The sequence below is a fragment of the Crinia signifera genome, chromosome 8 (assembly GCF_055691185.1).
Source record: "Crinia signifera chromosome 8, ASM5569118v1, whole genome shotgun sequence".
NCBI lineage: Eukaryota > Metazoa > Chordata > Amphibia > Anura > Myobatrachidae > Crinia > Crinia signifera.
Window position 1 is genome coordinate 101,363,459 of NC_139224.1, and position 24,932 is coordinate 101,388,390.

The 24,932-nt window shown below is 46.2% G+C and overlaps 1 protein-coding gene across 5 annotated transcripts in view; it reads left to right on the forward strand.

Moving 5' to 3' along the window:
• Window positions 1-24,932, forward strand: part of VAV3 (vav guanine nucleotide exchange factor 3) — a 222,268-nt gene that overhangs the window by 96,548 nt on the left and 100,788 nt on the right. For all 5 annotated transcript variants that reach the window (XM_083156897.1, XM_083156900.1, XM_083156896.1 and 2 more), the window contains exons 2-3: window positions 7,921-8,037; window positions 24,454-24,512. In XM_083156897.1, the coding sequence (XP_083013023.1) occupies window positions 7,921-8,037; window positions 24,454-24,512 (176 nt within the window). The remainder of the gene's footprint in view (window positions 1-7,920; window positions 8,038-24,453; window positions 24,513-24,932) is intronic.

Below are 24,932 nucleotides of genomic sequence, written 5' to 3' on the forward strand. Positions count from 1 at the left end.
TGAAAATCTCCCCATGTGTACGCCCCATTAGTCGCGCTGTGTATAAAGATTCAATCACAACTTGATTTGTGCCTACTTCTAAATCAGGCCCAATGAGATAAATGAATTAGCAAACCGCTGGCTCTGACAAGTTCTACCCAATGTTCCTAAGTACTGTAGCAATCATTTCAAAGGCAAAGCCAATGTAGTTTTTTCGGTACTTGTTTCCTAGCACGGCCACAACGATTTAGATCGTTGTGGTCGTAAGATAAAAAATCGGATCGATCGCATCGCATGCGATTTGGTCGCATGCGATGCGACCGATCCGACCGACCGATTTTTCACCCGATTTTTTTTTTTTTTTCACTTGATTATTTTCAATTGCCCCCCCAAATGTTACTAAGTGGGCTAGACCCCACGATAGACGTCAACCCGAAGCGTGGCGAGCGCAGCGAGCCCGCGAGGGGCGGAGGTGCGCGTCCTCCGACCTTTTCATTCCCCTACTATCCACTAGGGCGTGGAGTGAGAATAGAATAGTGTGGCGAGCGCAGCGAGCCACCGAGCCCGAAGCGTGGCGAGCGCAGCGAGCCCCGCGAGGGGACGCGTATAACTTCACAGGTATACGCGTCCCCTCGCGGGGCTCGCTGCGCTCGCCACGCTTAGGGCTCGGTGGCTCGCTGCGCTCGCCACACTATTCTATTCTCACTCCACGCCCTAGTGGATAGTAGGGGAATGAAAAGGTCGGAGGACGCGCACCGCCGCCCCTCGCGGGCTCGCTGCGCTCGCCACGCTTCGGGTTGACGTCTATCGTGGGGTCATGGCGGGCACATAAAAAATGTGAAATGGGTCATATTGGCCCATTTCACCTTTTTTATCATTTTTCCCTATGTGAGATGGACTTAATCAAGTCCATCTCATCTTGTGCCATTATAATGGCACAAGACCGACAAGATCCTCCCGATTTCAATGTTAAAAGATTTTTTAACATTGAAGTCTATGGAAAAATCGGGTCAATCGGTCGGTCGCATCGCGGCCGATTTTAATTGGTCGCGACCGACCGATTGACCCGATTTCTGTCAATCAAAGGGAAAAAATTGTTAAAAATCGGCCACATCGTGAGGATCGTGTCCCTTAATTAAGAGCCACGATCACTCACGATTGTGGCCGTTCTAGGAAACAAGTACCGTTTTTTCTTTTTTATTGAATTATGGTTTTTGAAAATGTACATTTGTCGCAACACAATGTGACTAGGATGCACAAGGAGTCTGTATACAGAGCAATACAGAACGTGTATTGGTAAAAGCTGCAGCTTCTACATTGTGGCATTTTGTATACAGATTCAGAGACCCCATAGCACACATATATACAAGTGTCATATCCCAAATGAATTAGCACAGTGTCCTCTTACTGTCCAGGCATATTGCGATGACACACTGGTACACAGTTTTGGGGGGAAACAAAGAAGCAAAAAAGACGTCAGACACTAGAAGAGTCTCACGCGACCTGCCATACCAAGAGGGACGGTTCAGCAAGACTGCAGCAAAGATGTACAAAGACAAATCTGTATTTTAAAACATTGGGAAGATTCCGCCAATGCCTGCAGTTTGCAGACTATTAAATTTGCTCCAATATGCCCAAATAATACACAGAGTATAGCAGATAAATTACAAGAAACGTCACAATCCACTATTTTCCTATTAGAAAATCACATGAACATACAGTAGGCAAATATAGAGCTAATTTGCAGATTAACCCTGATTTTTTTTCTACATTAACTTCTAAAAACTGTTCTATTTTGGATTACCAAGCAGACATTAGTGGTTCCTGCATAAACACATTATGACTGGAGGGGAAATAGGAATAATTGAGCGCATCAGCAAAGCACAGGAAACAACATACTTATCATTCCTGCTCCTTGTTCTCTCATAAGGAGTTGCTGGAGCAGAATATGCCTCATTCAGGCACAACTGAGCAATAGGGTTGAATCAGTGACCATTGTATTCTCTCAGAGAGGGATTCTAAATCTACAGTACTGTATATACTGTATGAAGGGAAATATTTGATGGCTGGTTGGGTGGTTAACCCTTTTGAATTCCAAGTGAATTTGTCAAAATAGGTGGGAAAATTGGCAAGTAAACATTTTTATTCATCATAATGACCTGTAATGTTTACCTTATATAGGAAATATAAAACATTTTTACACATCATTTTTTATTTGAATTTATATGACAAATGTGAGCGACGCAGGCATTTTTTTATTGTGTACATTTTTATTGATTGTTTTTGCAGTTAACATAAAAAACAATGACAACTAGTAGAAAAAAAGACAGAAACAATAGCAGGTGTGTGCAATATATATTTCAATGTGCATAATAACATTTTAGAAAAAAAAATAGTCGTAGTGTGTTCATTACAATATAAACATTCATAGAAGGTATAATGAGAATAATTGGGTAACGCATTAGTTAGAGATGTAATAGTGGCGGTAGCAACAGCCTGTTGACATAAGAGTTATCACAACTGCATAGCAAGAGACTGTGACAGGATTGCTATATCATCGGGCCTGATGCTACATTGGAATTATTCCGTCTGTCCTACTTAGCATAGTAATTCAAGATTGTGCCTCGTAACCGATAAACAAATTTCTCATGTCCCGAGACTTCACAGACCAGGGCCTGCCAGTGGAGGAAATAGCAAACCAGTTTCTTGCCATGATAACTCTAGCTAATGTGGTGAGGCATAGGACATATTTGTACACCATGAGAGAGTGAGTTTTCACAAGGTCGAGACCAAATCTGCAAATGGCAGGTGTCACTGGCGGGAGAGTTGGCTCTGTTAATACCTTATCAGTCCACACATATCTCCAAATAGCAAATACTTTAGGACATACCCATAGCATATGCCAGAAGCCCGCATCACAGGCTCCACATCTGGGGAAATCAGCATTAGGGCTGCTCTGTTAAGAATCACAGGTGTACGATATGTCTGGTATAAGATATAAAAACACACTTGTTGGTATTTGATACAAGGGGGAGGAAATTTAATCGAGCCTAATATTTGTGCCCATTGAGTCTCGTCTATTGTACCTAGATCACATTCCTATTTATCCGTTTAGACCATCAAGACCATGAGGGGATGTACATGAGCGAAGAGTAGCATATATGGTAGAGATTTGCTTAGTCTGACCGGGGTTCAGGACAAGTTCCTTAACCGGGGAAGTCAAATAGATGGCATAGATCCACCATACCACGACTGTATTGCATGAGGCAGCTGGAAATATCTAAAAAAAACTTTATTATAGACATTGAATTTCTCACAGAGTTTTTAGAAGGACTTAAGGGTTTTATCTACATATAGCTGTGCAACTGAACTAATCCCTGCTTTTAGCCAAATGCTGTCTTCAGACAGAGGTAACCGTTCCCTGAAGGTAGTGATAGACCATAGGGGGGGTCATTATTAATATCTCTCCATTCAAAGTACCAGTGGGCGCCGGCATTTTTAGTGGATATTTTAAACATTTCTGACAAAGATGTTGGCACTCAAAGGGTTAATAAGTACTTCTAGATAACAATATTGTTTAAAGATAAATGGATATGCTTTCCTGAGCACAGGTGATGACTCCTTTATGTCCTTTTTCTGGGGGAAGTGTAAGATTTGTCAAAATTTTATTTTGCAGAGGGAGTTGAAATGACAGCAGTTTAATATGCAATGCCAGCTGGCAACAGATCGTGTTCGCTATATTTTATCCTTTATTGTTAAAAGACTAGATCTTAACATATAGTCAGTGGCATAACTATAGTCCCGCGCTAAGAAGGTGTGGGCACCTGCGGGGCTATAGCTACCTGCTGCCGTCCGCCCACCGGTGCCTCTGTCAGTTCCCGGGTCCCGGCTCCTGCCCCCCCCCCAGAAAAATTAACACCCTTCCCCCTCCTTACCCCATTGCCGACGCCTCTAACCCGGACACGCAGATCTGTCAGGTCCCCAGCTTCTAATAAAAAAATGGCTGCCCCCATACAGCAGACCGTTTTTATGGTTGCTAGAGGAGGCCGCCGCCTCCTCTGGTATCCTCAAAAACGGTCTGCATTATGTGGGCAGCCATTTTCTGAGTGTCACTTTTTATTAGCAGCCGGAGCCAGGAGAGCCGGGGACAGATCTGCATGTCAGGGTTAGGGGCGGCTGCGGCAATGGGGTAAGGAGGGTGTTAACTTTTCGGGGGGGGGGGGGGGGGGGGGGAGTGTTAACTTATGGGGGGGGCGTCCAAAATTCCCAGCGGGGGGGGGGGGGGGGGGGGGGGGCTGTATATGTAGTTACGCCACTGCATATAGTATATTGTGGAAAGATAAGGTATACCATTATCTCTAGAATATATTAAAAATGTTGTAATTGCATATGTGACTATATGTACACTACACAGTGTGTGTACTTGGTTATTTGGCGGCAACGGGGACCTGGCAGGGTGCCAGCATTGGCAAGTGCATACAGAAAAACCCCATACACACTAGAAGAAAAAGTGAATGATATCTTTCAGAAACCTCCGTACATTGTTAACGACCCCCTCCCTTGTCTGGACATGCGGCAACACGGCAGTCGCTCACCTCAGAGCCGATGTCGGCATCCCCTGCTTGGCCCCCGCCGATATTGGGGTCAGTGGGGGTCGCCTAGTGTGTATGGGGATTTACACACATTCCGATGCTTGTGGGGAGGGAGTGATGGCAGGGGGAGCGGGGGGCCATGCTGCAGCCCTCGTTAACAAAGTTCTCCTTCGTTTTAACTGAACAGAAGAGAGAGCGGGTTGTTAACGATGTGCTGGAGCGTGCAACATTAACGATGCTGAGTGTACACACTAGTCACTGGGTCTCAGTGGAATTGATCTGTGATTCCACAATATCTCTGAGAGCCCTTAACCTCTAAGCTGTTACATGTTTTCTTAGGCTTTATTTGCAATTTCCTATTTTGCCCTTTATGGACTGAAACCCTCAGACAGGATGGAAAAATGCCTTTGTTAGAGACTGATTTAGTAAGTATTCGTTCTTAGTGGCTTTCCGCTGCTCAAATTCAAAGTCACTATGACCCTGCATTGTATTATACAGATGTGAGGTCACTGTAATTTATATTGTTGTACTGATCATTCTATCCCCACCTGTCACACTGTGTATGCTTAGTATCACTATACCGCACTATGTAAATGTTCAGTATTTCTTTCTTTTTTACATACACTAAAGCATGCAGTGTGAGAGGTTACACTCCCAGTGTCATTGGATAGAGTAACCTGTTCATTATCACACCATCTGCTTAGGAGTAGTTTGTATATTTTCCTGTTATTCTGTTCAATATCAGTAACTCATTTCCGAAGAGGCTTTAGTCATGGAATCCTATTCTTCTTCGGTGAGCATGACTAAATCATTAACACGAGGGCTCATTTGGCATGCAACATATTTATAAACAACAACTACTGTAGGCATCAGGGCGGCAACAGATTGTGTGGCCCCAAAAGAACTGCCAATAGGATCCATTTGAAATCAAATTTAGGTGATGCAGCTCCTGTTCTGTACTGCTGGGCCCAGTTCAGGTGTACCCCCCTGGCACAGCCATGTGCCCGGCTTGGCAGGGATAAAATAAATCCGTAATTTGCTGAGTTTATGCAGCATGCAAACCCTTTAATATTAACACCAACATAAAAAGTAATGTCCCATACACATTTTTCATGAGCGATCTGGTTAAGCACAGAGCACCAGCGCTGTGTGCTGAGCAATGTGTCGTGGCCGGTGTTCTCAACTGAGAGAACACTGGTAATGACTAGATTTACACTGCATGCAGTATAAACCTGGTCAAGCGATAGCGACGCTATGGATTGTGCATCGCTCTGCCGGGGCCATATTCAGGGAGCGATCCGTGCTAATTTTCTAACTGATATAGACAGATTACTTAGAAACGGGGCTGTAATCGCCCCTTGTGGATGGCCCATAATAGATACCGAAAGTGAACCACTGAGTTGTGTAATAGCACATCAGTGCCTCAAAGTGCTGGAATTTACACATTGGGCCTGATTCAGACCCATTCACAGGGCTGCGAATTCGCACCCCTGCCATTATCGAAAGGCCGCACGTGCACAGTACGCATTGGGCATGCGTAAACCCTCTGTACGAAGAAAGCCAGTGATGGCTAATCTTCGCAGCTCATCAGCTGGCTGATTGACAAGTGGCTGGGTTTGATGGAGGATCCCGGCCTTTTTCAGGGAGGATCAAGAATAATGCAGGCGGGAGTCAGGCGTTTTCAGGGAAGTTGAATGGGCTGCATAAATACTTTGAGTAGAAGATGTTCAATAATAGTCAATTCATTTAGCATTGTATTGTTTTAAATGTTTTCTATTTAACATTATTATTTAACCACTTTGGTGATATAACTGTCAATTTTCCTGGCTGAGCTGCATTGCAGGAACGGGCTCTCCCGAAAAAAAGTTCCTGCCAGACCAGTGGTATGCAGATGTGCGCCAGTGGTGCCTCCAGCTGTGCACCACCGGTACTTGTGTATTTTGGCGGCGCCCATCGCATCGCATACCATAAGGCATACGATGGTATGCGATGCGACGCGATATTGCGCGATATTGTACAATGCCATACAATTTTTAAATTGTATGACATTGTATATGGCATACAATGCCATACAATGCGATGCGATGCGATTAAACATTGTATAAGCACCCTAATGGGTGCTTACAATGTTAAATGAACCCCCCCGCCACCCCCCCACTATAAACGTGAACCCGAAGCGTGGCATGGAGTTGAGAATAGAAAGTGTGGCGAGCGCAGCGAGCCACCGAGCCCAAAGCATGGCGAGGGGACGCGGATACCTGTGAAGGCCGCGAGGGGACTCCGATACCTGTGAAGGTATCCGCGTCCCCTCGCGGGGCGCGCTGCGCTCGCCACGCTTCGGGCTCGGTGGCTTGCTGCGCTCGCCACACTTTCTATTCTTAACTCCACGCTGACGTGGATAGTGGGGGTATGAAAAGGTCAGGGGACGCGTACCGCCGCCCCTCGCGGGCTCGCTGCGCTCACCACGCTTCGGGTTCACGTTTATAGTGGGGGGGGGGGGGGTGGCGTGGGTGTGCATTTAACATTGTAAGCATTACAGTGCTTAAAAGCACCCTTTAGGGTGCTTATACAATCTTTCATCGTATAGAGGGCAAAAATCGCGTGGCATCGCATACCATCGGGTGCATGGCATGCGATGTGATTAAAAAATTGCGCAATGGAAATCGGGGGCGCCGCTATAATACACAAGTACCGCACCACCTCCCCCCGTTGCTCCCCCTCTGTTGCTCACCTCCAGCCAGTCCCCAACCCTTAGATCATACACCGGAACACCAGGGCTCCCCTGCCACTATTCGCAGCAGTGACCAGGAAGCAGGCCCCGCTCTAGAAAGTTTGGGGCTGCTCAGAAGCGTTCGGGAGTTCCAAAACATAAATGTCTGAGCACGCCCGAGTCCCCTGAGCCACAATGAACCTCCCTGAGTGGCTGCAAACAGCTGAAGCCAGCAGCGGATCCAGGGGAGTAGGGGCTGCTTTAGAAGGCAGTGGCTGCCCCATGTTCTGTGGTATTTCTGGGGCAGGACAAACCCGCCCAGGTAGGTTTGTCCTGCCCCAGGAAAACCCACCACTCAAGGGGTTAAAGATGCCATTTTACGACAAGAATTTTATTTTCGCTGCTCTCCCTGAATATACTTTAGTACTTGAAGCATCTAAGTGTTGAAACTTTTACTATAAGTTTAGAACTGTGTGGAGAAATAGCTTCATGTAGTTTTGGTAAAAACAACATGCCCAATATCAGTGATTAATCATTTTTGTCTCAGTATTCGGACTGATATGAGAGACAGTCTGTATGTTTTTATGAATGCTGTAGATTTTATGCACTTTACTTACTGATTTCCTTCCATCCTTTTAGTTTCTGTGTCTCAAGAACATCCGGACTTTCCTCACTGTGTGCTGTGAATCTTTCAACATGAAGAAAAGTGACCTGTTTGAAGCATTTGACTTATTTGATGTTCGGGATTTTGCAAAGGTATTTCGCACTCTCGTACAAATGTACATAAGGATATTACAGCACGACCACTTGTAGAAATAGAATTTCTCAGTTGTAGAAGTAGAATTTCTTAATTGCAGATCTAAAACAAATTAGTGTTTATATTGTTTAAAACATTTCTTGCTATTAAAAGCCCAGGAAAGTGTAAAAAAAATCTAAAAGCTCGAAAGTGCCGAAATGATGTGTTACCAAATTTCAGTCTCATGTGTGAGAAAGACATCTCTCTGAACCTTAAGGGACAATTTTCTTTCACTGCAGGGCAAAGTGAATTTGCCCTGGAATCTGCTGAAACATCACCAGAGAGTCTTAAGAGGTCTAAGTTGGTCATTTAGCACTGCTGTTATACTTGCCTACAGTCTGCTCTCTCACCTCCTCAGGCTGAGGAGGCCCTCATAGGGCCTACTAGTTGTGATAGGGATTGGTGAGTGGCTTCCCAGTATTTAGTTCTTGTGGTCATTTGTCAAGTGATGTCACTATGACACTAAGGCCCTTATTCTGGTTGGTGCGGTCAGAGCCGCACACGGGGCTCCGACCGCACAAACCAAGGGCCGCCCACCCGACGGATCGCCACGGCCGTCCGTACACGGACGGCTGGCGATCCGCACAAAAATGGTGGAGGCTACGCCTCCACCATGGTGGGAGCTGCCCCCTGCCTTCGATGGTCGACGACCATCGAAGGCAGGCCCGCACGCCGCGGCAGCTCCCGCAAGCTCAGACCACACGGACAATCGTCCGTGTGGGAGCTTGAAAGGGGGCTGAAAGCTGACATCCGGCGACGTCAGCTTTCCGCCCCCATGTCATGGTAATGAGGGCGTCATGCCCTCATTACCATGCACACGCCCCGCGTTTGCATGGGAACGCCCATGAAACGCGGGGCGTACACATAGGGTAATGAGGGGCTGAAGCCCCTCACGCCCCTATACGCCCCCTTTGCGGCGGACGAAATCCGTCTGCGGCGAAGGGGGCTGCACATGCGCAGAATGACCTCTGCGCATGTGCAGAACAAAAACATCGGCGGTACGGCCGCACGCGGGCCGTACCGTCCGATTTAGAATAAGGGCCTAAATTTTAATTGGTAAACCTATTTAAGCCAGTCCCTGACTATAGTGCACTTCAAGAGTATTACCCTTTACTCACCCAGTTTCCAGCATTCTTGATCCTTTAGAATTTGTTCTCGGTGTATGATCCAACTTGCTCCTCACTCTTTTGTATTAACGCTAGGTTCTCTGCTTTGCTTTATGATTTTAACACCAGCTTTTGGTATGACCTTTCTAATGCTTCATTCTTTTTTTACTATGACTTATGCTTGGTGCATACAAGTCCGTACATCTTGCTGGGGTACTTGGTGAACACTACCAGTACATTAGACTATGCGTCCCTGCTGCTGGTAAGACTGATCCCAGTTGATAGTGAGAATCCACATTTTTGATCTACAATTGTGACACTGATTGGACCGGTGTGGTATGACTGGTCGCCGGTCAGGATGTGGGCTCAGTGGCTCAATGCACAGGTTCTATTCCCCCTCTCTAGGAGTCGTGGACCCTCCACGAGGGAGAATAGCCACTGTTGGTCGGGATCCCGACTGTTGGACAGTTGAGCAGTCGGATTGTGGCAGATGTTTTAGAAGGTTTGAGGATTCTAACACATAGCACAGTACATTATTTCTATCCCATTTCTTATACTAACTAGGAATAAGAGATGAATATTTTTTACTACAAATTCCTCTCCTCCTTTAGCTCCAAAATACAGGAAACAAATTATAAAACACTATGGTACTAGTGCGCTATCCGGACTCATCCTAGTCTCTAGGTCGACAGTCATAAGGTTGACCACTACTGGTCGACAAGGTCCAACGGTCGACAATCAAAAGGTCGAAAGGGTCCAAAGGTCGACAGTCAAAAGTTTAAAAGGATTCAAAGGTCTACAATGAAAAGTTTGACAGTGTTCAAAGGTCGACAGGGTCAAAAGGTCAACAGCCAAAAGATCCACATGGTCAAACGATCAACGTAGTCAAAAGGCCAACATGGAAATGGGAGACACGGAAAAGGTCGACATGCAATTTTCTTTACAAAATTTCGAGCCGACATGTGTCGACAGGCGGTATGTCATATCCTACCATCCACTCCGGCGTGGAGGGAGAATATAATAGTGTTCCGAGCCCGAAACATGGCGAGCGTAGTGAGCCATGCGATGGAACGCGGTACACTTAGACAGTGTCCATGTCAAACTGTGTTGACATAGACTCAACAAAAAAATTAAAAACTCATGTTGACCGTTTCCATGTCGCCCTTTTGACCCTGTCGCCCTTTTGACAATGTCGACCCTTGAACCCTGTCGACCTTTTCAGTGTCGACCTTTGGACCCTGTCGACCATATGATTGCAGACCTAGACACTGTAGATCGAATATACCATAACCTACTAATGCACAGACACTCTGGATAATGCTTTCCCAATGGTCAGCGACCTCTCCTGGATGTGCACTTTGTTCCATTTAGTAAGAATACAGGTTTGGAGGACCTGCGCTACGGAATACAGCTGATGTGGTTATACGTGGTGTGGATGATACAGGCAGGTGTCATTATATAAGGCCTCACTGGTCTAATCTCAGAAATGAGGTGTGGCACTAAAAGTACAATCAAACGCTGTGATGGTGAAGAAATATGAACAAATTTATTAACAAGAAAAATTCCAGTTGTATGTAATGCAAACAACTGGTGGGGTATGAGAATGGGGGGTGCTGCCTTGCAGGGTCACGGGGAAGGCAGGGAATGGTATTGGGGTGAGCAAAACACCACTGCACCTATGAGGTGTCTGTGGTCTGTTTGCACTGGGTGATAGTTCAGGTAACTTGAGCGATCAGTCCAGAGTAATAGTCAATAACACTTGTCCGGCAGGAGGTGGGTATAGAGTGGATACAGTCACAGTGGGGTCAAGGCAAGTGATGGAGTGTCACCAGGGGCTGGCGTCCCTAGCACTCCCGGTGTTGCACTGCACACTTACCTGATACCCTGGGGTTCCCTCTGTCTCGTCGTCCTTTGCCGCGGTGCAGCGTCTATCTCCGCTGGTACCGGCACAGCCGTGCCGGTACACCAGTTGTAGTCCCGCGTCACTTCCACACTCTGCTCCCGGTGAACGCCTCACAGTCGGACCCGGAAGTCTAAGCACTATTGTTCTCTGCACCTTGATAAAGGGACTGCAAGGTCTCGAAACGTAGGAATTTATCAGGTCTCCTGTTTCCTTATTTGCACGCCGTTACCATATTGCTATAGAGCCGGTCTCCTACGGGCATATTCTCCGGCGGGCACCTGCTTATGTCTTTGTTCCTGAGGGGACATTGGGAGTGCGGCACGTTCGTCAAGGCTTAGCCTTGACGAAAGTGCCGCTAAAATTAAAGGGCACTGAAACGTTGCCAGTAACTACAGCCGCCTGTACATTTGCATTATTTGTCCTCTGGAGTGCTGCTCATCTACAACCCCCGTATCTATTAAGGCTGGTCAGCCTCACCTGCAGCAGGCACCAGGGGCAGTTGGTAATAGGACGCTGGGAGAGACGGTATTGTATGTTGTATGAATTGGCACTCGGAGATGGCATGAAATGTAAAGTGAGGGTAATTTTAATCCATAATCGACGTTTCGGGGTACGGTGACCCCGTCTTCAGGATGCTATGAACAAAAATACAGTGTACAACAGGGCATATACAAATAATTGTGCACTGTATTTTTGTATAAATATATATATAACATGCCAAGATTTGTGCATTGCAAATATGATGACATTTAGAAAGTAGTAGCGGTACATAAAAGAGTTAACGCAGAGTACACGTTGACTTATTTCCTACTCCTTTTATTGCTTAAAGGTTCATGGAAAAAAAGGACCATTAATTACTTTAGCTAAAGGCGCTGGAAGATAATTGATCCATATTAAATTAACGTGCAGCCAGTTACCAGGTTCTGGAAATGTGGCAGGAACTGGTGACATCTGTCTTGGCTAATTAGAGTGATTCAGATTTCAAATGGTCACAGCTAAGTGGCCACAGAAGCTGTGAGGAACTACATTCTATTGGTCAGCATTAGTCAAGCATTGCCAGTGTTCCGGGGTAATTCTGAGTAGTGCTATCCAACCTCTCAGTTATGGGGAGTGAATACTATAGTTTAACAGACCTATATGATAGAATATTAGTTGCATACTGTTTATATATATATATATATATATATATATATATATATATATATATATATATATATATATATATATATATATATATATAGTATGTGTACAAAGTGATTTACATACTGTATATAGATCAGTAACTCAGATAATATAACCTCATTTATTAAAATAACACATTAAAATCTTAATTGACTGCAGTTACGTTAAATAAAAAAAACATACGAAAGAGCACATACTGTATTATAAAGGATTAAATCAGCTGGATTTAATCCACAAAAATGTAAAATAGCAGCTGACAAATAAAAAATAGCAGCTAAGGTGCATACACAGGGGGGCGATTATTGTTAATATTGCTGGAAATATGGTTGCTGAGCGACCATATTGCTAGAGATGGGAGTGTGTACCGGTGATAAATCGCCGGGTGCGCGCTCCCGTTTTTTCCCCATAGTGATCGCTGGTCGCAGGAACATGCTCCCCTGGCAGTTTCTTTTTCATCCGCGACAATCTCTGGTCGCTTAACACTTAACTCAGAGGTTCCCAAACACGGTCCTCAAGGCACCCCAACGGTCCATGTTTTAGGTATATCCATGGCTCAGTACAGATGATTCAATCAGACTGACTGAGTTACTAATTAAGTCACCTGTGGTCAAGCATGGATATACTTAATACCTGGACCGTTGGGGTGCCTTGAGGACCACATTTGGGAGCCTCTGACTTAACTGTTAACATTTAAACAAACACTACTATTGGTTAAAAAAGAGTTTACGTGCAGTGCTAATCTTTGTAGCATTGTAATCAGTCACAGTGGTTGTTGTTTCTGTGATATACTTTCGGAGTCCCTGTCCCTGCGTCTGATGAAACATACTGTATATCCCAGCGATAGGATCGCATATTACGGTGCGAACTTGGATGGTGATCCTGGACAGTAATACAGTATCCCTCCTGATTGTTTATGCGACCTTCTTATACGTAAGCACTTCTTTCAGCTTTACTGGTTCTTCTGTAAAGGGGTGTACACACTGAGATTTTCCAGGCAATTTTGACTAAATAGTCAAAATCGCCTAGAAGTTTAGCAGAAATATGTCCCTGTGTTTCCCCTGCTTAAGATTCCGATGCGCGGCCCCGCTAAGTCAGCATTGCCTAGCATAGGATAGACTGTGCAGGCAAGGCAATTTTGACTAGATTGCAATTAGGGTGGCCAATCCCGGGGTTGGGGATCGGCAGGATCCCGGGATTTGGCCCCCAAAACGCCGGGATTTCAATCCCGGGATTGGAGTTTCCAATCCCGGGATTTCGGGATTAGACTGCGCTTGCGCGCAGTCTAATGCCGGGCAGCGTCTGAGCATCGCTCAAACGCTGCCCGACTTCTCCCGGCAGCACTGTGTGCAGCGTGACCTCTCAGCGTGAGATGAGGTCACGCTGCGCAGGCAGAGGTCGCGCCCGGCATTGTAATGCCGCGCCACCCGCCCAGCCAGCGCGCCCTCCCGTCCAGCCAGCGTGCCCGCCCTGCCAGCGTGCCCAGCCGCGTGCCCGCCCAGCCAGCGTGCCCAGCCGCCTGCTTGCCCAGCCAGTGTGCCCAGCCCAAGCGCCCAGCCAGCATGCCCAGCCAGCCAGCGCGCCCACCCGCTCACCCAGCCAGCGCGAAGCCAGCATGCCAGCAGCATGGACGACCCGTCCCCCCACCAGGCAACCATCAAATGTAAGTAATTACATTGTAATTACTGACTGGGGCAGTAATTGTGGGGCAGTTTTTTTATTAGGAAAACCAATCCCGGGATTGAGCATTTTTCAATCCCGAATCCCGGGATTTAAAAAATGCCCCGGGATTGGCTTCCCTAATTGCAATCATTATTTCGACAAAATCACTTAAGCTGGCCATACATCAAAACGACCAGCTTCCGATCCAGATTGTGTCAAGATTTCCCTTGAACTCCCCAGCAACTTCCCAGACAATCTATAAATCTTTTGTGTGTAATTCAGGATTGCCTACCCTCCCGGAATGGCCGGGAGGCTCCCGAAAATTGGGTCCCCCTCCCGGCCCCTTGGAAAGGTGGACAACCCTCCCGGATACCGGCGGCACCCCCGAATTTGAAGTAACGGAGGGTGGGGATTGATGATATCTATATCAGGCCCTGAAATCGTTCTAATGTATGGCCAGCTTTAGTTTCTCCAATGCATGTAACCAAATCGCTTCTTCAAAAATGCTTGGTCAAAATTGGCCATTAGTCAATTAAGTTTAGACATCCTCCCCCTAATTTGTGAGCCTTCTGAATATTCCAAGAGAGCAGGTAACTCAGATTAATGTTACCTTGATTAGATTGCCCTATACAGGAACTATACATTAAAGTTACTGGGCGAAATGTAATAGGGGTCGACTTTTTAGACATGTACGATTTTTTGTAGAAAACGGCCAAAATCCCACGTTTTCCAAAAACTGCACATGTAATAGTGCGACTTAGCCCCGCCCGCCAGCCAATCATAGTCAGGGAAAACCCCCATGCCAGACCATGATTCACTGGCGGGCGGAGCTAAGTCTCGGTCTGGGAGCGGAGCTCCGGATGTAATCAAACCCGCCCCCAGATACCGGAGATCATTGCAGAGGGTCCAGAGAAGCCCTGAAGATCAGTGTGGTGAGTATAATTTGTTTTTACAGGTACCCCACTATGGATTCTACTGGAGAAGGGGACCGATCTTCTATCAAGTCAGGTGAGATGGAATGTAGTAGTAGTAGTACGTTTATTTATAAGGCGACGCAAAGTGTCCGCAGCGCCGTACATAGCAAACAAAAAACAAATGACAAGGTAACATACAGGGTGTGTTGAAAAATACAGTATAAATAGGGGTATAGCTGGTAGAAATAAAATCAGCATCAGTTCAGAAGTAGGTGTCAAAATTGTCGAGGAGACTGAAGATGAAGCAGAGGAAGAGAAGAACAGGAAAGGAGGACAGGTGAGGTAAAGAGGTAGGGTGAGTACGTGAGGCAGGAGGACCCTACTCATAAGAGTTAACATACTAAAAATAGGTGGGTGGACGAACGAAAAACAACAGGATAAGTAGGAACGGAGGGGAACGGAGGCAGGATAGGAGGATCAAAAGTGGTTAGCAGGAGGGATAGGCTAGTCTAAAAAAGTGGGTTTTGAGGGAGCGCTTGAAGGAGGTAAGGGAATCAGAAAGCCTGATGGGTGGCGGGAGGTTGTTCCAGTGCAGGGGGGCAGCGCGAGAGAAGTCTTGGACACGGGAGTGGGAGGAGGTGATTAGGTGAGAGGTCAGTCGGCGGTCAGCGATGGAGCGAAGAGGACGGGAGGGAGTGTGGATAGAGATCAGTGAAGAGAGGTAAGGAGCGGTGGAGGAGGAGAGAGCCTTGTAGGTGGTGGTGAGGAGTTTAAAGAGAACTCGGAAAGGAATGGGGAGCCAGTGAAGAGATAGACAGAGGGGGGAGGCGGAGGTAGAGCGGCGGGAGAGGAAGATGAGCCTAGCAGCAGCGTTAAGAATGGTTTGGAGAGGTGCGAGGCGGGTGAGAGGTAGCCCAGAGAGAAGGATGTTGCAGTAGTCAAGGCGGGAGATGACAAGAGAGTGAATGAGAATTTTGGTCGCGTCAGTGGAGAGGAATGGTCTGATGCGTGAGATGTTGCGTAGGTGAAAGCGGCAAGACTGTGAGAGAGCACGAATGTGGGGGGTGAAAGAGAGGGAGGAGTCAATGATGACACCGAGGCAGCGCGTTTGGTCGGTGGTGGTGATCTCGGTTTCACCAATGCTGATGGAGATAGTGGGAGAAGAGGGGATGTTCGGGGGATGGAAGATTAGAAGTTCAGTTTTAGCCATGTTTAGTTTCAGGAAGCGTTGGGTCATCCAGGCTGAGATGGCCGTGAGGCATTCTGAGACCTTTGACTGGAGTGATGGGGATAGGTCGGGGGAGGAGAGATAGATTAGGGTATCATCAGCATAAAGGTGGTAATGAAAACCACAGGAGCTGATGAGGGTGCCCAGAGAGGTGGTGTAGAGGGAGAAGAGGAGAGGGCTAAGGACTGACCCTTGGGGAACACCGACTGGCTGCGGGGTAGTAGGAGAGGAGGAGCTCGGAGTGGAGACGGAGAAGGAGCGATCGGAGAGGTATGAGGTGAACCAGGAGAAGACCGTGTATGGGCTCCGTGTGTAATAAAGTTATACTGTAAGTGCGTCTGTGTGTGTTTTTTTACTATTTGTACTGCTGGGGCACTACTAGTCCCAGCGGGCCCTTTATTGCCCCGCATGCTGGGACTTGTGGTTCTCCAAGTCCCTGCATGCGGTGCTGGCTTGCTGAGACTTGTAGTGCCACAGAAATACACAATGGTTTATCCTTTTTTTTTTACACTATAATCAGCTCGATGCCCACCACCCAGGGGCATCGAGGACAGCCCCGGTATTCAGCATGGGCCGGTAAGTTCTGGAGGGGGTGTCCCCACTTCCCCAGGACACCTGCCCATGCTGACTGGTCAGAAGGATCAATGCTTTGGCCGGGGGGACTTGTATAAAAAGTCTCCTCCCGGCTGTGGCATTACCCTGCTAGCTGGTTGGGCCCGGTGCTGGTTCTTGAAATATGGGGGACCCCTAGTCATCTTGGGAACCAGGACGGCCCTTGAGCCTGGTGCTGGTTTTGTAAAATCCAGGGAACCCCAACATGTTTGTCCCTGTGATTTTATGAAACTAGGACCGTCTCTTTGAGCCCGGGACTGGTTATGCTGAGGAAGGGGGACCACGAGTCTAAAAATCACACAAAATCGCACCATATCTCACTTTTTTGCCGTAAATTCACATCTCATTACATATGCGAAATCACGGCAAAAAATTTGATTTTTAAAGGTGCGATTTTTAAACATGAACAAAAATCGGAAATAGAAGGGGGGTAGGTGTGTAGTAGAGAGTCCCAAACTGGGAACACTCTAAGGCACACTTCCCGGCGCTTGGCAATATCAGAAAAATTCTAATTTATATATGTTCTGTATATACAGATTTATACAGCTGCAGCATGCACTCCTGTGGGTCTGTCGTGACACAGAAAGAAAAAAATAGGAAGGGGGTAGTGGAGTGAATTGCGCTGCTGATAAAGCAAATGAATAATATAATGGACACACTTGATGGCTGTAGAAGATGAATGAGTAATGGACACACTGTTTGTAAATTGAATTATTTTATATGGAAAAATAGAAAAATAGCATTACATATATAATCAACAGATTAAAACATTAAAAAATTCAGGTACAAAATTGTAAACAATACATATAGCTATAGAGTTGAAATCCGATTATATGGAGATATCTTTAGATCAGTAGCAGCAGACTTTCAGTAATTCGTTACACTATAGTCAATTAGTAGATAAATCACTTTTGTGAATAAAGTGAGAAACAGAATGTCCAGGTCTTAAATGGACTTTGTTTTGTTTAAACAGTAGTAGCGATTATGAACATGACATTACAGACACAGGTAATTGTTTGTATGCTCACCCTTAGTATTGAATAGGATTGGAGTGGAAATTCTCCAGCACTCGGTTGCCAGGTTTTGGAATGGGAAGATGGTGTCTCCACTAGTGTATAGCCCTGGTGCTCCTCTCGGCAAATGCCGGTGTAGCCAGCCAGTGGTTCGGTACGGACTTACCGCACTGACCACGGTGGAAAAGGAGTAATTTTAAGATGTTTTTTAATCACCGGGTGCTTTGTTGGATGGGGGTTCAGTTGACCTGATATATGTAGTAAGGTGCTTGGTAAGGCAGCTGATGGCCGGCAGCGGGGGGGGGGGGGGGGGGGGGGGGGGGGGGGATGCGCTGCACTCAGTTGACTTGTTGGGTCCGGATAACGGCGGTGAGCCAGTAGGTTTACCTGTGCTGTTATGACGTGGAAAGCAGTTAGCAGAGGCAGCTAACAGCGCTGGGTTTCTGCGGCTGAGAGGTGAAGTCAGCGTGAGGCAGCAATCAGCCAATAGCGTATGGAGGCTGCGCTGCTACTGTGAGAACGGTCAGTGGCCGGCAGCGAGCGGGGATGCTGTGCCTCAGCCGGCTTGGTATAATAAACACTCAGCGGTGACCGGCTCTGGGTGGATGCGGCTGAGAGGTTCAGATCAGCGTGTAGCGGCAGGTAGTCGACAGCGTGTAGAGAGCTGCGCTGCTGCTGTGGAACCACTGAAGTCTGCTTGCGTGAATCTCCAGGTGAATAGTGACGTCAACGCGTTTCGTCCCCTTCAGTCGAATGGGAACTTTTTCAAGACGGATAACCTGGTTGTCTTTGGAGGCTTTATTTAAAGGGTGGTAGTTAGCCTTAAGTGGCCATTTCAATCATTCATTACAGGTGATATTGCACCTAGGCGGATAGCTGTTACATGCTGTGTATTTACCGCGGCAATACTTTCAGTAATGTAACAGATTAAATGAATACAGTAAACAGTGTGTCCAGTATCTCCAACAAATTAACCTAATATAATACAATACAGTTGACCAAAAATCGCTACCTATCACATTTCTAGAAAACCAGTTTATACTCATATGGGCAATAACAATTAGATGCACACGGTAATAATGGGAGGGAAACCTTACTTACGCAAGATGAAACGAACAACGATACCCCACGTCATAGTAGCATGCAGGGTTCTGGATAATATACTAATCCTTATTGCTTCTGAGCACAGCAAACAGAAAGGAGGATCTACATCTCATATTTGTGACATTTTTTATACCATCTATTTTATGGGCAATTTAACAGCAACATCTTTTGAATAAAAAGTATTGTATACAGTATTGGTTTTATGACCCAAAACCAGTTAAAAGTACAGTATATACTGATTACTTGTTACAGGAAAGGAAACATGATGTAAGAACCAAGCAATTAGCTCCCTCTAGTGGTCAACACACAAATACACAAGAAAGAAAGAAGTATTAGGCATTGGCATGAAAAATGCAATTGATAAATTAATCTGTACTGTACCTTAGATATATGGTTCACATGCAGAACACCCCACTGATTATATACTGGTATATACTGTTAATATACATGGAATGCGTTCATATTCACACTTGAACAAAACTTGCCCCCATACAAGTGGATATTGACATGCTTTGAAATCAATGAACTGGAATACTCACTACAGCGCATATAAGGGTAATTCTGAATGCAAATGGGTATGAACACAATAGAATTGATGTTATATTTAGATGAATTTGACTGATATTACAAATGCAGCATTTTTATTTAGCCTCAGTTGCTTTAATCAGTGGCTTAGTTTAGAGAATTGTTATGGCTGAAAGTTGTTTCCTGTGAAGTGTGCTTATGTGAAGGTGTGGGGGGGACTGCTGCTATTTAGGTGTACACTTGCTTACTTGGCATCGCGCCATCTCACCTTCAGGCCACAAGATGAACCAACGTATGCAAATGGACCACATACGATATATCACATGCAGTCCTGCCACCCTGAAAGGTCCGGGCGGCTCAAGGGGGGATAGCGGGTGACTTCTCTGCTAGGAGAAGACACCCCAGTGTATAGCCAGCTTTACAGGTTCCTGTAAGGAGGCAAAATCAAGACTGTTGTGCATGGCCTAAACCTAGCTTAGTCATAGTGTATCACCTCTACACTAAATTCAACAGCAGAGCCCTCAAACTATGGGAGTTATTCTGGTTCACTCGGAAAGGCACAATCACTCTCAAAATCATGTGCACTGCAGGAGGGGCTGATGTAGCATGTGCAGAGAGAGTTAGATTTGGGTGGGGTTTATACTTCAAACTGATATCTATATTGCAGTGTAAAAATAAAGCAGCCAGGATTTAAGGCCCCCATACACTATGCGATTTTGGACCGATTCCACGCGTTTTTCAGCACTTGGACCGATAAATCGGCCCAAAATCGTATGTGTGTGACATTTGATCTGTTCCGATGCGCAGTCCCGTGCGCATCGGATCAGATCAGGAGGTCAGACGTGCAGAGGTGTACAATGACGTCCGACCTCCTGCAGTGGGGTGTGTGCCGGTGACAGTGGGGCGGGCGGCGGTGACATGTGTGTGCGCCGCATGTGATTTATCACATGTAAAAAATGGCACATCAAGTGCCACATTGTATGTGAGCCGCCCGGGGAGCTGCCGGGCGGCTCGCAGGAGAATTGGGTCCGACTTGTCCCTTGGACAAGTCGGCCTAATGTATGGGGGCCATTACCCTGCACAGAAGCAATAAAACACCCAAATCTACCTCTCTCTACACATGTTACATCAGCCCCACCTGCAGTACATATGGTTTTGGCCATTAGAGAGTGATTGTGCCTTTGCTAGTGAACCAGAATAACCCCCTATGTGTGTGTGTGTGTGTGGTGTAACATAACCTCAAACACAAACAGTTCTAACATGCTTGCCCTGCACGGAAACATCAAACTCCATTATAACACAATACAAGAATACACAACGGTCCTGTCTCTTAAATCTCTTTCTACCTACAGTACATAAAGAACAAGAATATGACTAGTGAGTGCACAATAAAACCAGCATGCAGCTATAAACAGATCCACACAGTAGAAACACCTTAATCTACTAGATACAGGGTACAAAATAGAAAATAGTGAATCTGAAGAAATAGCACTCAGAGGTAGCTATGTCCCAAGGCAGGGGCGGATTGGGCCACCGGGATACCGGGAGAAATCCCAGCAGGCCGACCCAATCCACCCTCTGTTGGGCCGGCCTCCCGGCCTCCCATCATAGGCGTGCGCCGCCTGCCCGACGCTTCCTTCACATCCGGCAGTGGCAGCTGCAACTTTATCCCGCCTCTGCACAGTGGTATGATTACGCCCTCCTTACTTCCTCCCTCCGCCCGTCACCTCCATCTCCCCTCCTCCCATCAGTGGCTGCTTCCCCTCCCCCTCCGCCCATCAATGGGACCTGCTTTCCCAGGTGCCTCCTTCCCTCCTCTGCCTGGCAGCGGCAGCTAGTGGCAGGCTCCAGGCAGCTCTGTCATATATACATGCCACTGTGTATACAATCGGGGCATTATATGTGTGTGGCACTACAGGGAACATTAAGCATGTGGAACTACAGGGTATTTTATGTGTGGCACTATGGGGGGCAGTATGTATGTGGCACTATTGGGGCATTGTGTGTGGAACTAAAGATTCAGCATTATGTGTGTGGCACTATGGTGGGCAGTATGTATGTGGCACTAAAGGGTCAGCATTATATGTGTGGCTCTGTGGGGGACATTATGTATGTAGAACTAAGGGGGGCATTATGTATGTAGAACTAAGGGGGGCATTATATGTGGGCAACAAGCACTAAATTCACCTCTACACTAAATTCCACAGCAGAGCCCTCAAACTATGGGAGTTTTTCTGGTTCACTCGGAAAGGCACAATCACTCTCAAAATCATGTGCACTGCAGGTGGGGCTGATGTAGCATGTGCAGAGAGAGTTAGATTTGGGTGGGGTTTATACTTCAAACTGATATCTATATTGCAGTGTAAAAATAAAGCAGCCAGGATTTAAGGCCCCCATACACTATGCGATTTTGGGCCGATTCCACGCGTTTTTCAGCACTTGGACCGATAAATTGGCCCGAAATCGTATGTGTGTGACATTTGATCTGTTCCGATGCGCAGTCCCGTGCGCATCGGATCAGATCAGGAGGTCAGACGTGCAGAGGTGTACAATGACGTCCGACCTCCTGCAGCGGGGTGTGTGTGTGTGTGCCGGTGACAGTGGGGCGGGCGGCGGCGACGTGTGTGCGCCGCATGCGATTTATCACATGTAAAAAATGGCACATCAAGTGCCACATTGTATGTGAGCCACACGGGGAGCTGCCAGGCGGCTCGCAGGAGAATTGGGTCCGACTTGTCCCTTAGACAAGTCGGCCTAATGTATGGGGGCCATTACCCTGCACATTACCCTGTTACATCAGCCCCACCTGCAGTACATATGGTTTTGGCCATTAGAGAGTGATTGTGCCTTTGCTAGTGAACCAGAATAACCCCCTATGTGTGTGTGTGTGTGTGTGTGTGTGTGTGTGTGTGTGTGGTGTAACATAACCTCAAACACAAACAGTTCTAACATGCTTGCCCTGCACGGAAACATCAAACTCCATAATAACACAATACAAGAATACACAACGGTCCTGTCTCTTAAATCTCTTTCTACCTACAGTACATAAAGAAAAAGAATATGACTAGTGAGTGCACAATAAAACCAGCATGCAGCTATAAACAGATCCACACAGCAGAAACACCTTAATCTACTAGATACAGGGTACAAAATAGAAAATAGTGAATCTGAAGAAATAGCACTCAGAGGTAGCTATGTCCCAAGGCAGGGGCGGATTGGGCCACCGGGATACCGGGAGAAATCCCGGCAGGCCGACCCAATCCACCCTCTGTTGGGCCGGCCTCCCGGCCTCCCATCATAGGCGTGCGCCGCCTGCCCGACGCTTCCTTCACATCCGGCAGTGGCAGCTGCAACTTTATCCCGCCTCTGCACAGTGGTATGATTACTCCCTCCTTACTTCCTCCCTCCGCCCATCACCTCCATCTCCCCTCCGCCCATCAGTGGCTGCTTCCCCCCCCCCTCCGCCCATCAATGGGAGCTGCTTTCCCAGGTGCCTCCTTCCCTCCTCTGCCTGGCAGCGGCAGCTAGTGGCAGGCTCCAGGCAGCTCTGTCATATATACATGCCACTGTGTATACAATCGGGGCATTATATGTGTGTGGCACTACAGGGAACATTAAGCATGTGGAACTACAGGGGCATTTTATGTGTGGCACTATGGGGGGCAGTATGTATGTGGCACTATTGGGGCATTGTGTGTGGCACTAAAGATTCAGCATTATGTGTGTGGCACTATGGTGGGCAGTATGTATGTGGCACTAAAGGGTCAGCATTATATGTGTGGCTCTGTGGGGGACATTATGTATGTAGAACTAAGGGGTGCATTATGTATGTAGAACTAAGGGGGGCATTATATGTGGGCAACAAGCATGTAATCCCCCCAGACAATGAGTGTGTAATCCCCTGGGCAACAGGCATGTAATCCCTCCTGGCAATAAGCATGTAATTACCACTGGCAACAAGCATGTAGTCCCTGTGGCAATGAGCATGACCCCCTTCCCCTGTGTGAAGGAGCATGTAACCCCCTGGCATGGAGCATGTAAACCCTGGCATCGAACATGTAAATCCTGACAACGAACATGTAGGTAAGTGCACTTATATGGCATAATATGTAATGGGCATTACAGTGCGTGGCATGATATTCTTTACTATATCCTATTGTGTGTATGGGGCTTTGGTGTACATTCTTTGTGTTCTGCAATTCTCCATTCCCTTTATTAGTTTTGTTGCTCTTCTTTGGATTTTTTCCAGTTCTATGATGTCCTTTTTATAGTACAGGGCCCAGAATTGTACTCCATACTCAAGATGTGAAATAACCAATGCTTTGTACAGTGGCATAATTAATTTTGAGCCCCTAGTTTCCATACTCCTTTTTATACATGCTAGTATTCTCTTTGCCTTGTTTGTTGCTTGCTATGTGACCTTGAGAGCTACACCCCAGTTTGTTATCTATTTGGACTCCTAGATCTTTTTCAAGTTCTGAATTACCCAATGCCTCCCAGCTTAGGTTATAATTAGCACGTTGGTTTTGTCTCAGCAGGTGCATTACCTTGTATTTATCGACATTGAACCTCATTTTCCACTTTTATGTCCAGTTTATTAAAATCATTCTGAAGCGAGGAGACATCATCGTCTGATCTAATTACTCTGCTCAATTTTGAGTTGTCAGCAAAGATGGAAACTTTGCTGAATATTTCCACCCCAATATCGTTAATAAATATGTTAAATAAAATGGGCCCTAGTACCGATCCTTGTGGCACTCCACTTAGTACTGGTATCATATTTGATACTGCGCCATTCACAACCACTCTCTGTTCCCTATTACACAGCCAGTTCCCTACCCATCTACAAATTCTTACCCCTAGTCCAAGATCCTCCATTTTTTTATCAACCTCTTGTGTGGCACTGGTATCAACTCCATCCATTGGTAACTCTTTTGTCCGGAGCAGAGATTTTACAGATTGTGAATGCTTTGACCTTGATGACTGTACATACAATGATTGTGGGAAATAATACTTACATAATACTCTAACTATCATCTAGTATGTTCTAAATACATATTCATTCTATTTGTAATATTTTTTTTTTTTAATTTTACAAAAACCTATGTTCTATTGTTCTTCTGTTTGCAGGTTATAGAGACATTATCCAAGCTCTCCCATACTCCTAATGCCCAGTTGTGTGGTATCAGGTCAGTAATTTTCTATTCATACTATAAAGTACAAGACAAATATGTTAAACGAGTAATTAGAAATATCCTGTGATATCTGATATATATATATATATATATATATATATATATATATATATATATTATAAAAAATAAGGCTAGGGCCCCACATTGAGGTTTAACAGGTCCCGTTCAATGGAGTTTGTTTGGCAGGAAGGAGTCTACCCATGTATTTTTAGGTGACCGTCTACACATATCCTGCTGGACCGCAGCCAACGTATGCAAGCACAGAATGCATTGGTTCAGCGGGATGGCAGGATACTTATTGGTATGGAGTCCAATGGAGAGTCTCAGTGGAAAATCCTGGAGATATTTTCTTCCTTTGGGCTTAATTTGTAGGGCTGGATGATTGTTGGGTCCATTAACCTCACTGGATTTTTA